Source organism: Mustela erminea, chromosome 10, assembly GCF_009829155.1.
Source record: "Mustela erminea isolate mMusErm1 chromosome 10, mMusErm1.Pri, whole genome shotgun sequence".
Taxonomy (NCBI): Eukaryota; Metazoa; Chordata; class Mammalia; order Carnivora; family Mustelidae; genus Mustela; species Mustela erminea.
Genome location: NC_045623.1, coordinates 91,961,916 through 91,977,901, shown reverse-complemented (window position 1 = coordinate 91,977,901; position 15,986 = coordinate 91,961,916). Strand labels below are relative to the sequence as shown.

The window sequence follows — 15,986 nt, the reverse complement described above, 5'->3', positions numbered from 1 at the left end:
GCTTTGTAAGTCCTATTTGACGGAGAGAAAACTAGCTTCTGTTGTCTTATTATTTACTTATGTAGTCACTGGTCTGTATGTTACTGCCAAGTCCACCCTCTTTCCCTTGGGGATGCCCTCCTTACCTGCCCTGTGCTCCAGCGCCCTGCGCCCGGACCCCCCCACGTGAGAGTCCTCTGCACCCCACCCAGGTTCTCACAGTCCCAGAGCACCGAGCTCACCCTGCGTGGGATCAAGGATGCTGTGCTGGGCCACCCCCCACCCAGACCATGCTGACCCCCCTGGGGCGCCAGGACCCCACGCTGGATGGCCTCCCAGCACAGACTTCCCTCCTCACCCTTCTCTCTTCACTTGGGCTTCGACACCCTGTCAGCCTGCCCCTTTGCTGAGATGCCTTCCCTCTTTCCCTGCTCAGGGCCGTCTTCCCGCCCGGGCACCCTCCTCAGCCCCCTGAGCTCCCGTGCCCGTGCTGGGCTGCCCCTCATGGACACACTGACCTGACCCTGTTGGGTTCCGGCACCCCAGGCCAGGCCTGCCTCCCAGTTGGCCACTTTCTTCACCCTGCTGGGACTCTGACACCCTCTGACCCTGTAGCTCCCTGCTCCCCATCAGCATGGGCGCACCTACTTTACTTGGCTTTGCCTAAAAGCTTCTAGACGAAATGTTCAGCAAGAAGAAGGCTACCTTTTTCTTATTTATTTTTTTTTTTAGATTTTATTTATTTATTCATGAGAGAGAGGGAGAAGCAGGCTCCCCACTGAGCAGGGCACGGGACTCGATCCCAGGATCCCAGGATCATGACCCGAGTGAAGGCAGACAGACACTTAACCATCTGAGCCACCCAGGCACCCCTACCTTTTTCTTTTTCTTTTTTTTTCTTTTTTTTTTTAAATGATTTTACTTATTTATTTGAGAGAGAGAAAGAGAGAGCGCGCATGAGAGGAGAGAGGTCAGCAGGAGAAGCAGACTCCTGAGCAGGGACCCCGATGTGTGACTTGATCCCAGAACTCCAGGATCATGACCTGAGCCTAAGGCAGTCGCTTAAACAATTGAGCCACCCAGGCGCCCCCTCCCAACCTTTTTCTATTTTAAAGAACAAGTAACACACATAAGTTCCTTCTCATGGCCATTTGTGACATTCTTTCAAGTTTACATGTCTTTGGAAAGATGGGTCTCTAGCTTTCCAAATGACCTTCCCCCTCTAATGTCCGTGAAGAAAACACCACCAGAAAACAAACTTGTACCCTGGACAAATCACAGTCAGTATGTGGTCCTTGCTGTAGCCTCAGCACCTAGGGTCGGAATAGCCTTATTGAATGAGGGAGTGTGGATGAACAGCAAGGAAGAGTCTAGATGGAGGTCACATGGGCAAGCCCAAGGATGGAACATTCTTGATCTTTGTGCATAACTGGCCTCAATTAAAGAGAATCCTGTCTTTCTGCTTCACATTTTCCTTCTGTACTTCAATAACTTCATAGCAGCCTTTTCCATTTGTTTAATTTTTTTTAAGATTTTGTTTATTTATTTGACAGACAGAGATCACAAGTAGCCAGGAAGGCAGGCAGAGAGAGAGAGAGCGGGGAAGCAGGCTCCCTGCTGAGCAGAGAGCCTGGATGTGGGGCTCGATCCCAGGACTCTGAGATCACGACCTGAGCCGAAGGCAGAAGCTTAACCCACTGGGCCACCCAGGCACCCCTCCATTTGTTTTAGATGTTTTTTCATTCCCCTGTGCTAGCTTAACACCGTGAATACATGCATAGCAAGGCATTTTCAAGACCATCTCAAACAGTTAATTTTAAGAAATAGCAAACAAAACAAAGATAAAATTTATAAAGATTAAAAGCCAAGGAAGTGAAAACTATGTATTTTTTGAACATGAAGAATTCTGCTATAGCTACCAAAAAAGAAAAAATTCTTGCTTTTCTCACCCTCAACTCAAGTCCCAAGTTCATAGCAGAGGAACCCAAGTTCCTCAGTGTCCTAACAGAGAAGCAGCCGTCTCTGCTTCGAAGGGTCATGGTCACAGGTCAGGTTCAGAAGATCCCCCAAGGATGGACACTAATCACTGGTGCACTGTGTCCTCCAGCACAGCCAATTCTCCTGGGAGAGCGTGTCCCCAGGGGGCTGCTCCAGCAGAGTTGCTGTGTCTGAATCACTAAAGGACTATCAGGAAGGGCAAATTCCAGCTTTCTAGTGGTGACCTCCAGAGTACATGCCAGTGCCATCCGTTGATGCCGTGTTGCTGCCATGCGTTCATCTCCTTCTCGGGGAATCGACATCGTACAGAAGAGCAGCTATTTTTTGTGACGACAGAATAGCAAGAAGACTGTTGGCAAAGCCCTGCCCTATTTCTGTTAGCAGCAGTAACAGTACTCACTGTTGTCGTTCTAAGAGCCATGAGTGTTCACTCTGTCCTCCACAATAACCCAGTGAGGTGGGTACTTTTATTGTCCTCAAGGAACAGGTAAGGAAACTAGGCACAGCAAAGGTAAGTGACCTGCCCAAGGTCACACAGCTACGTAACAGCGTGGAGTCAAATCCAGACAGTCTGGCTAGAGAGCTCTGCTCCTTGAGAACATAAATCGTTGGTAGAAGCCATCAGAGCTTCCTGAAGTTTTCTGTCCAGGTTGTGGATTCCTCCTGCAGTCTTGCTTTTGTGGTCTCGTGTTTGAAGACGGGACCGGGACCGGTCTCTATTAACTGGATGGAGAAAGGAATAGTTTACCCATGATAAAGGCCAGTGAGCAGAGAGCTTCTGTTGCTCAGGAATGGGTGGTGTCTACTTATATCCTCTCAGATGTAGAGAAGGGTTTGGTATGCTCATCAAAGCCAGTGCTCCATCACCAAAGTCATAGGAAAGAGACCACCGTGGTGACGAGCCAGTAGAGCACCTGTAGGCTGCCCCCCCCCTTCCTCCTGACTCCCAAAGAAGCTTGAGGCTGGACTTCCCTAATCTCTGCAATTTCCTCAGCGAGGAGACCAGGAAGAAGGAAGTGAAGATTCGACTGGACTTCCTGGTGAGTGGTCATGGGTTTCCTTGTGCATGAATCCTATGATCCTGACCTTGACCCCTGAAGCCTAGGTACTTTGTACAGCAGTTTGGATGACCAACCCTGTTTTACTCGTGCCTGGGAAAATTCACACGGTCTTCTGGAAAGAACCCACTTGTGTGATTTTTTTCTCATCTCTGGTGTCTTGGATCCAAACAATGTTTGAGCTCCAGCACCTGGACGAGCTTACAGACCTGAAATGTTGCATGGGCCATCTTGAGTCCTTGGATTAGATAATGCCCGCCCATAACCAGACTGCCGCTTCTAGATCCCCAGCAGCACAGTGCTCAGTGGGGCAGGAGAGGACATGCTGAGCAGCGGCAGAATACTCTGCTTTTCTCTTTTTGTCTGCCCACGCCACAGGCTTGTTCCATCTGCCCTTTCCTCCAGGAGGCCTTGCAGTCTGCTCCTCTGTCTTCTCTGCTCTTCAATAAACAGCCGACCTTCAGGCTAAAGAGAAAAAGCCATCACTGCTGCCTGGGGACTGTCAAGATCTGGGATCTCATTAGACGGAGGGGCCCTGCCTGCCACCCAGTCAGCTTCACTGTTAAAGTCACAATTAGGGGGCACTTGGGTGGCTCAGCAGGTTAAAGCCTCTGCCTTTGGCTCAGCTCATGATCCCTGGGTCCTGCGATCGAGCCCCCCATCGGGCTCTCTGCTTACCAGGGAGCCTGCTTCCTCCCCTCTCTCTGCCTGCCTCTCTGCTGACTTGTGATCTCTGTCTGTCAAATAAATAAATAAAATCTTTAGGGAAAAAAAAAAGTCACAGTTAGGTGTGATAGTGGTTGTGGATCTCATTCTCCTAAAGGGGCACCCTATTTTCTACATGTTTTGAGGCTGGTGATTGGCCACCAACCTGCCCGAACATGGGCTCTACATTGGGCACACCTCTTCTGGAAAGGCACAGTCACACTTCTGCATCTTTTTCAACTGGCCATGGAAGAAAAAAGTTCCTAGAGCCAGGATGATTACCAATGACTAAGGATGTGTTGTCCCAAGTGAAGATGAAAAGAGTAGGCTTGCTGTGCTCCCAGCCAGGTTGGGGGACTGACCCTGGTGGGCAAGGCTCTGGCCCCGACAGGCTGCGTCCAACAGTGGTGATGGTCCAGGGGCCACCTCCACGGCTGGCCACAGGTCACTCCAGTAGCCACCTCCTCCCATGCCCCTCCTCGTGTCACTCTTTTTCTTCATTTGGTGATACTTGGCTGCAGTAAATGTACAGGTCTTAAGTGTGCAACTTAGTGAGTTTTGACAGTCTCTGCCTCTGTAGTCGACACTCCCATTAAGAATATTTCTGCCCCCACCCTAGTACCAGTTCGTAGTTTGTTACCATCAAAAACGATTTATCGTTGGTTTGACTACTTTTTTTCTACATGGTAAATAGGGGATATCATAGATTGGGGAAAAAAATAGCCCTCTAAGAACTTGTGTTCCAATAAGGCAGAGTATGCATCTATAAACAAATGAACCACTAAAACCTAGATGTCAATAGCAAACAGTTAGTCTTCCATATTTCCTTGAATTTTAATTCAGTTTCATGCCTCTTTCTGATCTGGAACGGTGTTGAAAGCAACATGAATACTATGGGCAAACAGTTGAAGAAGGTTTTCACATTTTCTCTGTGTTCTGCTCCCCTCTGGCACTTCTGAATTTAGGGCCCAGAGCTATTACAAGTGCTCAAATGATCAGAGTTTTAAATCTACCACGCCCAGGAGTTTGGGAGCTTTCTTTCCTGGTAGTCAGCAGTGATATGGAGGAGAACCAAAGGCACTTGCCTTTCCCCAGGTGGAAATGGAGGCCTTGTCTCTGACATCCACAAACCTGCTGGAGGGACGGAATTTTCTATTTCAGATTTACAGACAGACATAGAACATGAAAAATCTTTTGCTGTAGGACTCCAGAGATAATTTCACAGCTGAATGGGTTGAAACATTGCTGCTTCTCAACAGTGAAATTGTTCTTAACATGCAGACGTGGTGGGCCCCTCAGGCTCTTATGTCCAAGGCAAAGGGGTGCAACAAAATTATTTTCATAATTAACTCCTCAGTGAAATTGATTAAAAAAAAAAAAAAAAAGCCTCACCTTCGCTGCTTTGGGATGGGGAAGAGAAGATCCGGCAGTGGTGTTTCCAGAAAGGTCGAGAAATACACACCTAGCTGCTACCCTCATCTCCCCGAAACCAACCTTCCCATGAAACCTTTTCTACTTTTCTCACCTCATGATTTTAGTTGGCTTGTTACCCAGCTGCAAAGTACTTTTCTGGAATTCCCAAGAAAGCTATCGGCTACATGTTGTCTTTACATATTTTAGATGTAAGGTATTTGTAGTGCTTTTTACTGCTAATTGCATGGGTGATTTCAGCATAGAAGGCAGCTTCTGATCTATATTTGGTGGAAAACGTCTATAACAGGAAAAGCCCTAAGGATTGATTTTTAGGCAGTATTAACTGTCTTATTCCTATAGATGTACTGCCTGAAGGGATACTAAGACACCACAGGAGAAAGAGAGTGGTCCGTGGCCATTGGGATTTTCTGGGATCTTCCTTTTGTCAGAAGCAAATGTGCAAGCCTCACCCTTTAACAGGACGGTGTTCATTTTTAATACTCAAGAAATCAGAAACATATAAAAGTGCATTATTTCTAAAACAATTCTAAGGAGAAAAGTAATACTTTTGTTTTTGAATGAATTACGATTATCGCCAGTTAGTTTCAGTGCATGTGGGCAGATCATGACCTCCCTGCAGTTGTCCGAACCCCTTTTGTGTCCACATCTGGTTGTCGGGGGCACCCCCTCAGGAGTCCACCTGTTGGTACCTGTGGGTTCACAGGAGGGCAGAGCTACCAGCCAAAGGCTCACGTTTTCCTCACACGGAAACAGTGATCATTTTGCCTCCACATTAATTCTGTCTGCGCTCTACTGTAGCTCACAATGAGAAGTCACACATTTCTCAAACCGTTTTGTGCTCCATGAAAATGGGAAAGAAAGAGAAGGATCTGACAAAACTTAGAAGATGCTTACTAATTGGCTTTTGCATGGCTTTGTTTTTTTATAATGCTGAATCCATTCACAGATACTAGAATTCAGAAGAGAGGGATCCATAGAACCTATGGCTGTCACCTGCCTGTTAACGTTCAGTGACAGGCAGGTGTATTTCAGGAGTGAGAAAAAAAATGTTATGAAAGGAAGTAGGATGTAATTAGCAAGTAGCTGTTTCATTTGCGAGATCATGTGTTATTGTGACTACAAAAAATTCATTGTTGGGGCGCCTGGGTGGCTCAGTGGGTTAAGCCTCTGCCTTTGACTCAGGTCATGATCTCAGGGTCCTGAGATCAAGCCCCACCTCAGGCTCTCTGCTCAGCAGGGAGCCTGCCTCCTCCTCTCTCTCTGCATGCCTCTCTGCCTACTTGTGATCTCTGTCAAATAAATAAAATCTTTTAAAAAAAATTCATTGTTGTGGGAATTAGGAATAAATACATGGTCCTTTACCTTCAGCAAGGGCAACTAATGTACAGAATGACAGAATACTAACATAAACCATGCTTAATTCGTTCTTCCCTACTTTCCATTTCCTCTGCCTTCAGTATTGATATTTTTCTTTTCTTTTTTCTTTTTTTCCTCTCTTCTCTTTCCTTTTCCCTCCCTCTTCCCTTCTTTCTTTCTTCCTCCCTTCCTTCCTTTTCCTCCTTCCTTCCTTCCTTCCTTCCTTCCTTCCTTCCTTTTAAGTAGGCTTGTACTCATAACACAGGGCTTGAACTCATGACCCTGAAACCATGACCTGAGGTAGGTCAAGAGTCGGATCCTTAGCCTACTGCACCCAGGTACCCCTCAGGGTTGACATTTCTTAACCATCTCATGTGGGAATTTTTATACTCACTTAATATTCAAAATGTTAGCATCTGCCAAGAATTAAATGAAATGCAGTTTCACAAAGTCTCAATTCTAATTTTTTTAAGAGTGACAAAGCCAACCATCTTTGAAATGGATGCCGAGGAAACTGAAATATACCTAGAAGTGTTAATAATTATTAGGATTTAATACATTTACCTGTGCACATTTATTTTTAAGAACCGAAGTGCCATGTCAAAGTCCTTACTATATCTCTAATATGTATTTGTCCATATTACTTTAATACATAGAGATAATAAATAAAAACAGACTTGATCTGTTCACCTTCCTTTGAATCAGCTTGTGATACGTTGGAAGCCCAGCACTTAATGTAAATGTCTGACATGCAGTCGGCTGCTTAATATGTATTTTTTTTTTTAAGATTTTATTTATGTATTTGACAGACAGAGATCACAAGCAGGCAGAGAGGCAGGCAGGGAGAGAGGAGGAAGCAGGCTCCCTGCTGAGCAGAGAGCCCGATGTGGGGCTCGATCCCAGGACTCTGAGATCATGACCTGAGCCGAAGGCAGCGGCTTAACCCACTGAGCCACCCAGGCGCCCCCTAATATGTATTTTTTTAAATGAATGAGCAAAAATAATATAATTTTTAAGCAGATGATGTTTTCTGAATTATAAGGGATATCTGAACATTAGAAGAATACATATTTGATCACAAATCTTTTTATATTTTGTCAAACAGGAGAAATGTTGCAAAGCAGTAGGAAAATATTCAAATTGAGAAACGTTAACAAATTATTTCTACCTCAGTATCAACAAATAGTTGAAGGATCTTCGCAGAAACCAAAAACAAAGCTAATTGACAGATTCCTTTATTATGTTACCATGGGCAAGCCTAAAGAGTATTTCTCAAGGTACTGAGAATTTTCTTAGGTCGGTTTTGTTACATTTCGTTTTCTAAACTGTTCATTTATTAAACCTTAATTTTTAGGAGAGATTTGAAGCACTTTTCACTATCTATGACGACCAGGTGACATTTCAGTTGTTTAAGAGCTTTCGGAGAGTCAGAATAAACTTCAGCAAACCAGAAGCAGCAGCAAGAGCGCGAATAGAACTCAACGAAACAGACTTCAACGGGAAGAAGCTGAAGCTGTATTTTGCACAGGTGCCTCACCATGCAGTTCTCTCAACCTCTTTTCTCCATCCCGAATGACCCTCCATCCTCCGTTTTCTTGATGAGTATATCAGAAGTCTTTGAAATAAACAATCCCAGTCAGCAAGGGATGTAAAAACATATAACATATTTTCTTTATTTTACGGATATATAAATATTAAGGATATTTGCCTTCCTGACTTTGTTGTGCTTATGCTAAACGTTAAAGGAATTCATCTTTCTGGCAGCTTTTCTGCACTGGGGTTCTGTAAGGGTGAAGCCCTAACTCCTCAAGACGGGGTAACTGGGGGAGGGGCATTAGGAGGGCGCCTGACCTGATGAGCTCTGGGTATTACACGCAACGAATGCATCATTCAACACGACATCAAAAACTCATCCTGTACTATGTGTTGGCCAATTGAATTTAAATTAAAAAAAAAAAAAAGATTAGTGAGCTGACTCCCTCCTGTGCGTCTAGAAGGGCATTTGGGATGTGACAGCTTTGGGAGAATTGAGAAAATAGTCGCTGAAGTTGGGTCGCCCCCGCTGAAAACAGCTGCCAGCCTGGGGCTGACCAGGGACCCGGCACCTCGGAAAGGCTGGCCCTTTGCAGTTGCAGAAGAGCCTGCGGGTTTCCGCCAGTCCCCTCTGTTTACTGTCTGGATCCTGCTGGGTCGCTCTGGTAAACCAGTTTATCCTCCAAAGAATTGACGACCTAGAGGCATTCGACCTTGACTCATTTATTAAATGCGGTATTTTATTTTCAACCAAGTATTTGGGCTTAGCTTTCAAATTTGAAAAAGGAGGTTTGTCCGTTGTCTCATGCTCCAAATGAAAATATAAATGAAAGTTGTCAGGATGTTTCTTGTTAGAGCTGCTTGAGAGGGAGACAGTAAAACCTAATTTGTTTTAAAACTGGAATTCAGAAAATAGGTAAGTAAAGTTGGGATTCAGGTTTAGTACCATTCAGTGTTTGTTCATCTCCTTACGGGTTCAGGTTCTCCCTGGGCTGGTGTTTACTGACCCCCGGGGGCTCGGGCGCTGGGCTGAGCCCCCTGCACTGGGCAGTCGGCCACACAGACCCAGCTCTGGCCGCCCGGAGATGCAGGCTGCCAGGGAAAATGCTTTCATTTTCTCCAAAGAGGTCACAGTTAGCCTCACAATGAAAATGAAGAAACAGCCCAGTCACGCGCTGATTTTGAGACTCTCCTTGCCCACAGGTCCAGATGTCCAGCGAAACTCGGCACAAGTCCTATTTACTGCCGCCGCAGCCCGTCAAACAGTTCCTCATCTCCCCGCCCGCCTCCCCGCCTGTGGGGTGGAAGCAGGGGGAGGACGCCACGCCTGTTATAAACTATGACTTACTCTGTGCAGTTTCCAAACTGGGACCAGGTAATAAACTCTTACTTCCCTATTTTTCCCCCTCCCAAGAAACTTTTGTATTAAAGACCACACTCAGCGATTGGCATTCTAGCCAACCAATGGCAGCATGATCAGAGTGGAGGATAAAGTCACACAAACCTGGGTTCCAACTCTAATGTTGGAACTTTGTGATTTTTTTTAAGTCCTCTCTACACTCAGTGTGGTGATTGAACCCACAACCCAGAGACCAAGAGTCGCTAACTTTGTGATCTTGAGCAAGTTACTTAGCTTCAGGTTCTGAGCCCGTTTTCTCATCTAAAATACCTATCATAGAGATGTCTGGGTGGCTCAGTGGGTTAAAGCCTCTGCCTTCAACTCAGGTCATGATCCCAGGGTCCTGGGATCGAGCCCCGCATTGGGCTTTCTACTCAGCAGGGAGCCTGCTTCCCTTCCTCTCTCTCTGCCTACTTGTGATCTCTGTCTGTCAAATAAATAAATAAGATTTTTTTAAAAATCTAAATAAATAAATAAAATACCAGTCATAATAGCTACCTTTCAGTGTGGTTAATAAGACTTAAATGTGATACTCAATAAACATAACCACAATTTAAACTGCTACACATCCTTCTAGGACACAGCCTAGTGAATGTTAGTTACCTTCTCCCACCTCCCATCAACGTACCAGACAGACTTCTCCATTGAATACTCATTTCAAGGAACTGGTGGCAATACTATATTACTCCTTCCCTATCCTTCTCTTAGAGTTATTGTTCATTTCTTGTTTTTCTTCTCCTTGATTTCTCTCATCCCTTTAAAATAATGTACGAACTCAGTACCGGGCTGATTCAGACTAGTTGTCCACCTACAGTAACATTATGTCTCTTAGAAAGGGATACAAGAGGCATTTTGAGGGGAGGGGAGGTGGCTTGGTGTTTGCGTACACGTCAGACCAATGTCATGGATGTGTGCGGTCCTGCGACGAAGAGATGGCTGCCTGGAACCGTACAGGTGTCTCCCGAGGGAAAACTGAAACCGTTCTGGAGTTAAGCAGGTTCACTCACACCGTCCGTAGAACAGTAATTAGCATTTCCATTTTACCTCCCGACATGTCAGTCCTCCGCACCAGCTCATTTCTTCAAAGGGCAAAACTGTGTAAGAACCTTACAAAATCAGATCTCTAAGGCCAAAGCAAAGTGCTCTGACAAAGGATTTAAAAGCCAATCAGCAGCAATTAGAATACAAGTAGAACAAAGTTTTGAGACACCAACCCCTCTTTCTGCCGCTTACCTCCCCAGGAGAGAAATACGAGCTCCACGCAGGAACGGAGTCCACGCCAAGCGTGGTGGTTCACGTCTGTGAAAGTGAAACTGAAGAGGAAGAAGAAACAAAAAACCCCAAACAGAAAATTACCCAGACGAGGCGCCCCGAACCTCCAGCCGCAGCACTGAGTGAGCCCCAGACCTTCGATGGGGCGCTGTGAGGGGTCTGGCTGGGGTGCATGCCGCTGCCCCCCGGGGCCCCACCCTGGAGGTCCGTGTCCTCCCTGGCACAGCGCTGCTCAGCCTGTGTGGAGGGGAGGCTGGGTGTCGCCACTGCCCCCCGCCAGCTGCAGACACGGCCTAGAGAGTAGCAGTTGACTTTACCTGTCACACCTTTTCACAGAGATTCTGAACAGCACTTTAAAGGAAAGGATTAGCCCTCAACATGTTGCAACTTTGACCATTTTTTAAGCAGTAGGAAGTGTGTCTAATTCCTGGCTTTCTCCAGCAATGTTCATTTCCCTGATTCCATATACCACGGGGTCCCCAAAAACTAAAGCTGTACTCTCCGAGTGCCATTTTTATGACCTCAAAAAACAATCTCACAACCTTCAAAATCTAACATGGGCATTCAGTAATGGTATGATAGCTCCCAGCGACTCTATCTGTTGATAAAATGTGGTTATTCAACATACATGAAATTTTTTTGCGCGAGAAGAGACTGAAATCTAGACTAATTCATAGGGAGTCGTTTTTCTCGCGTTGTTTTTTTCTTTAGCTTTGGGGAGGAAATGCCAAATTCTCTTTGGCCAGTTGGACCCAAGTGGCACAAATCTGTGTGCAGGTGACTCTCTTCCCTGTTACTCTTGCTTGAAATAGGAAAGTGCTGTACAGACCACTGTCCCTGATGTGTCGTCCCTCCCAGAGAACTGCCACTTTGGAAGCTGGACAGGCCACCCGTAAGTCTGACTGATGATAACCCCTGGGGCCACCGCGATCTGCCGTCTGTGACCATGTGCTTGCCCACGGCATCCCCAACTGTCCTCAGCCACCAGTTGAGTTTTTTAATGTTATACATTTTGTGTGTGTCATTCAGAGACTGTAAATTGGAAAATGTAATAATAAGATTCTCTGAAGACCGTTTTTTAATTGTCGATTGAAACATTTTCCAGTTTGCTCTGAAAAAAAAGGCACACATACTCTTTTTCTATGAATCCGGGAAAGATGTGGGAAATCGAGATCATTCCATTCATCAGACCTTGTTTTTGGTGCAATACTTTACCCTGGCTGACAGTTGGCCTTTTCCCTAAAACAGAACTGTTCCTCACTTGTGTTTCAGGAGTGGATGGTTGAGGCTCCTGAAGCAGAAACAAGCATCTTTTCCTTTCTGTGGTCTGTTCAGACTTGGCAGTCCCTTTGTAGAAAAGTCTCATAATGAAGAAAACTTGGCTTTGGTCGGAGGGCTCTGCTGATCTGTGTTTGCTGTGCTGTCTTCTCTGTATGTCACATGTCTGGAGCTCCCCAAGATGTGTGTGGAGGGGCTGTACATAGGAGTTTGGACTCATAAAGCAAACTACCCAGAAGGAAGAATGCAGAAATTCACGCCGTGGTGTCTGTCCCATTTTTGGTAGCATGTTTCGTGGTTTGGAGGTTCTTATTATGGTAGAATGTATTTCTGAGGACTTAAACCATATTGCCCAAAAAAACTTTTCTATTTTTCCTTGCCCTCAAATAATCTGAGATGATAAGCTCTCCTATTTATATGTGTCTACCCCCACTCAGCCTCTATATAAATACAGTTGAAATGTGATAACATAAGCAGTGTATTAAATTCAGATCATCATTTGGCAGCTTAACTGACAGCCACTTAATAAATTTACTTTGCACTCTAAATTCACCCCTTTGCTAGTGTTTGATCTTATCTGGTTGCACTAACTAGATAAGAAAATATATATCATTTGATATTATATTTGATATCATTTGATATATATCAAAATGTATATCCTTTGCAGAATGGACCCTGTAAATCAGGAAATGTATGTATTTTCAACAGTTGAGGATTTAAAATTTTCCTTTTAGGTACTATTTATTAACTATAACTTTCTAAGTGTCTTATTATTAGATTGGCGTTCATGGTCTTCCTTCCAATTAAGAATAGTTTGTCCCGACCTTACATAACCTGTTTTTAAAGTCAAGCAGTGCAGATTACCTGGATTTTTCTTTTTCTCTGTATTTTTTTAAAGATTTTATTTATTTATTTGACAGACAGAGATCACAAGCAGGCAGAGAGGCAGGCAGCGAGAGAGGGGGAAGCAGGCTCCCCGCTGAGCAGAGAGCCAGACACGGGGTTCGATTCCAGGACCCTGGCTGGGATCATGACCTGAACTGAAGGCAGAGGCTTAACCCTCTGAGCCACGCAGGTGCCTCTCCCTGTTTTTTTTTTTTTTGACAGTATTAAATAAGTTGAGGAAAAACTTAAACCAAAATAAATATATATTAAATACAAAATATATATTATTTAATATATACATATATTAAACTTTACTGAGTGGAGAACATTAATATTTTCATTCTTTCTAGTATACTATTTCCGTAAGGTGAACTCAAATAAAAGGAAAAGTACTAAATGCCCATTAACTTTTAAATATGCTGAAATCAACCAGGATCTCAGCAAGTATTATGTAGGGACTCTGTCCTTTCTTAGCTACTTTCTATCCAGCTCATGTAACCATCTTATAAGAGGTGAGTCTTGTGTACTTTTTTAAAGTTCCTTAAATAAGTTTAGCTATGTTTTTCTTTTTGGAAATTGAGTTATTACTCAGATTTAACCCTGATAGTATAGTAGCCGTGTTCTCCTCAGAAATCATAACTTCGTCTTGGGAATCAAATTCCTTAGAGCAGTGTGAGGAAAGAAGATGATGTTTCGTGTTAGGGAAAAAGCATACGTGAAGAGTAAGAAAATCCTAGCACTTAAAATAGGCCCATTTATAAAGTGTGCTTGTGTGAGCATCAACTAGTTGAAGATACTAAGAATCACTAAAAACAGTTCCCTTGAAGCCTTGGGGAGCTGAATGTCAGGAGGAAAGCAAACTCATCTTCCTACATTTTGCTTCTACACACTTATACACTCAACCTAGCCACAGAATTGAGAGCCCAGAAGTTTTACGTTCCCCATAAAGGCTTAAACAGAGCATGGTGTGTTTGAATCAGAGCTGCCAGGAGGCAGGGCAGGAGCAGCACCGTCCTTCTAGAAAACAGCCCTTTTGTTTCCCACTCACAGCAGCTCCATCTCTTCAAAATGTTGTGATAGATCCCTGGGTCCCAGGATCAAGTCCCGTGTCAGGCTTCCTGCTCAGCAGTGGGGGGGAGGGGGGGGTCTGCTGCTCACTCCGCCTGCCACTTCCCCACTTGTGCTAGCTCTCTCTGTCAAGTAAATAAACAAATCTTAAAAAATTTTAATCTTAAATGTTAAATCTTAAAAAATCTTTTAAAAATCTTTAAAAATCTTTAAAAAAAAAAAAGTGAAGAGTTTAGATTTCCTCAAAATCTCAGTCATGGTGCTGAAGGTGATGTAGTCTACTCCTTCTATATCCATCTACACAGATGACAAAATGGAGATGAGGCGTCTTACTTCGAAGGCCACGGGGACTGGGTTGGCATTCCAGCTCCTGCGCTAGGCTTTTTTTCTCCTTTCTTCTTGCACCGGCCTCTCAGAAGCTATGAATCTCTGTCATAAGAAAATAGACAAGACAAGCCACTGGGTGGCTCAGTAGGTTTAAGCCTCTGCTTTCGGCTCAGGTCATGATCTCAGGGTCCTGGGATCGAGCCCCACATCGGGCTCTCCGCTCAGCCGGGAGCCTGCTTCCTCCTCTCTCTCTGCCTGCCTCTCTGCCTACTTGTGATCTCTGTCTGTCAAATAAATTTTAAAAAAAATTAAAAAGAAAATAGACAAAAATAAATAAATAAGAAGAAGAAGAAAAGAAAATAGACGAAAAAGGGGGAAAGAATTCTATTTCCCCTGGAGGGATACAGTGAAGAAGAGAAAGCTGATGACGGTGGTGACTTAGCAGTCTCTTGAATGAAATTAATGTTCCATGTTCTGTGTTTTTGTTATCATTGTACTGTTGGGATTGGAATCTACTTAAATAATGTTATTTTGGTAGCCAGCAATCGTGTTTATGGGGCTTTCCTAGAGTTTAGTAGTAGTGAGATTAAATTACAAGTAGTCAGACCTGAGATGTGAGTCTAATAGAGCAAGGAGCCTGAGATTGGGGCGCCTGGGTGGCTCAGTGGGTTAAAGCCTCTGCCTTCGGCTCAGGTCATGATCCCGGGGTCCTGGGATCGAGCCCCACATCGGGCTCTCTGCTCGGCAGGGAGCCTCCTTCCCTTCTTCTCTCTCTGCGTGCCTCTCTGCCTACTTGTGATCCCTGTCTGGCAAATACATAAATAAAATCTTTTTTTAAAAATTAAAAAAAAAAAAAAAAAGGAGCCTGAGATCCCCTAGGATTTGGAAATCGTTTGCAGTGGAATGACCCCGGCACTCTGCTTGTAAAACAGAGCTCTGGGAAAGATTGAAGATGGACCTGTGCTTCGTGTTTCTATATAGACTCTTATCCAGACCATAGCTTTATTCTAAAGAGGGAGATCTCAGACATAATTAAGCAGCGGAAAATTTTTGAAATTCTTTGGTGCATCAAGGTTCCCCGTGTGCTGGTGTCTCTCTTTTCTCTGGAGTCTTAGACTTTCATACCTATCGCGTGGGTGAACTTGGTCAGCCTGCCTTTGCCCACTCACTGTGCTCCTTGTCCACACACTTGCCTTTATGTCCTCCTGCACAAAAGCCAACAAATTACTTACAAATGTGACAATATAAAGGAACAACAGATGAGGGAATTAGTTGCCTCCTCGTTGAGGAGGGAAGTCCATTGTTACAGAAACTCACTTTTTAAAACGTTAAATAAACTTAGAGAATAAGTTTATGAGTTTATGAACCTTGTTCAACAGTTTAAAAATACCCATTTGTTTTATAACCTCCCCTCGGGGTGGGTTCACGGGAACATCTTCCCTGGAATGCCATTGTTGTCTCTCCCCCAGGAATCAGGGGAAATGTTAATAACTTGAAGAGTGTTGTTATTAATACTGAACACACAAGCAGCAAAGCAACAGGTGACAACTACTAGGTTTTACTGACCAAAAAGATGATAAAAATGGTCATGTTCCAAATAGAAGTTTCCAGCCAAGGTTAAGAAGAACTAACCTTGGGGTGAATCAAAGTGTCTCCATCCATTGAAACAAAAGCACAAGGAACTTTTACTAAAT

The 15,986-nt window shown here is 44.4% G+C and overlaps 1 protein-coding gene across 2 annotated transcripts in view; it reads left to right on the top strand.

Annotated features, from left to right (window-relative positions):
• Nucleotides 1–11,805, top strand: part of RCAN3 (RCAN family member 3) — a 31,065-nt gene extending 19,260 nt beyond the window's left edge. For both annotated transcript variants that reach the window (XM_032301923.1, XM_032301924.1), the window contains exons 3-5: nt 7,885–8,058; nt 9,267–9,438; nt 10,704–11,805. In XM_032301923.1, coding sequence (XP_032157814.1) covers nt 7,885–8,058; nt 9,267–9,438; nt 10,704–10,888 — 531 coding nt within the window. In that variant the 3' untranslated portion in view covers nt 10,889–11,805. The remainder of the gene's footprint in view (nt 1–7,884; nt 8,059–9,266; nt 9,439–10,703) is intronic.
• The last annotated feature ends 4,181 nt before the right edge of the window (nt 11,806–15,986 follow it).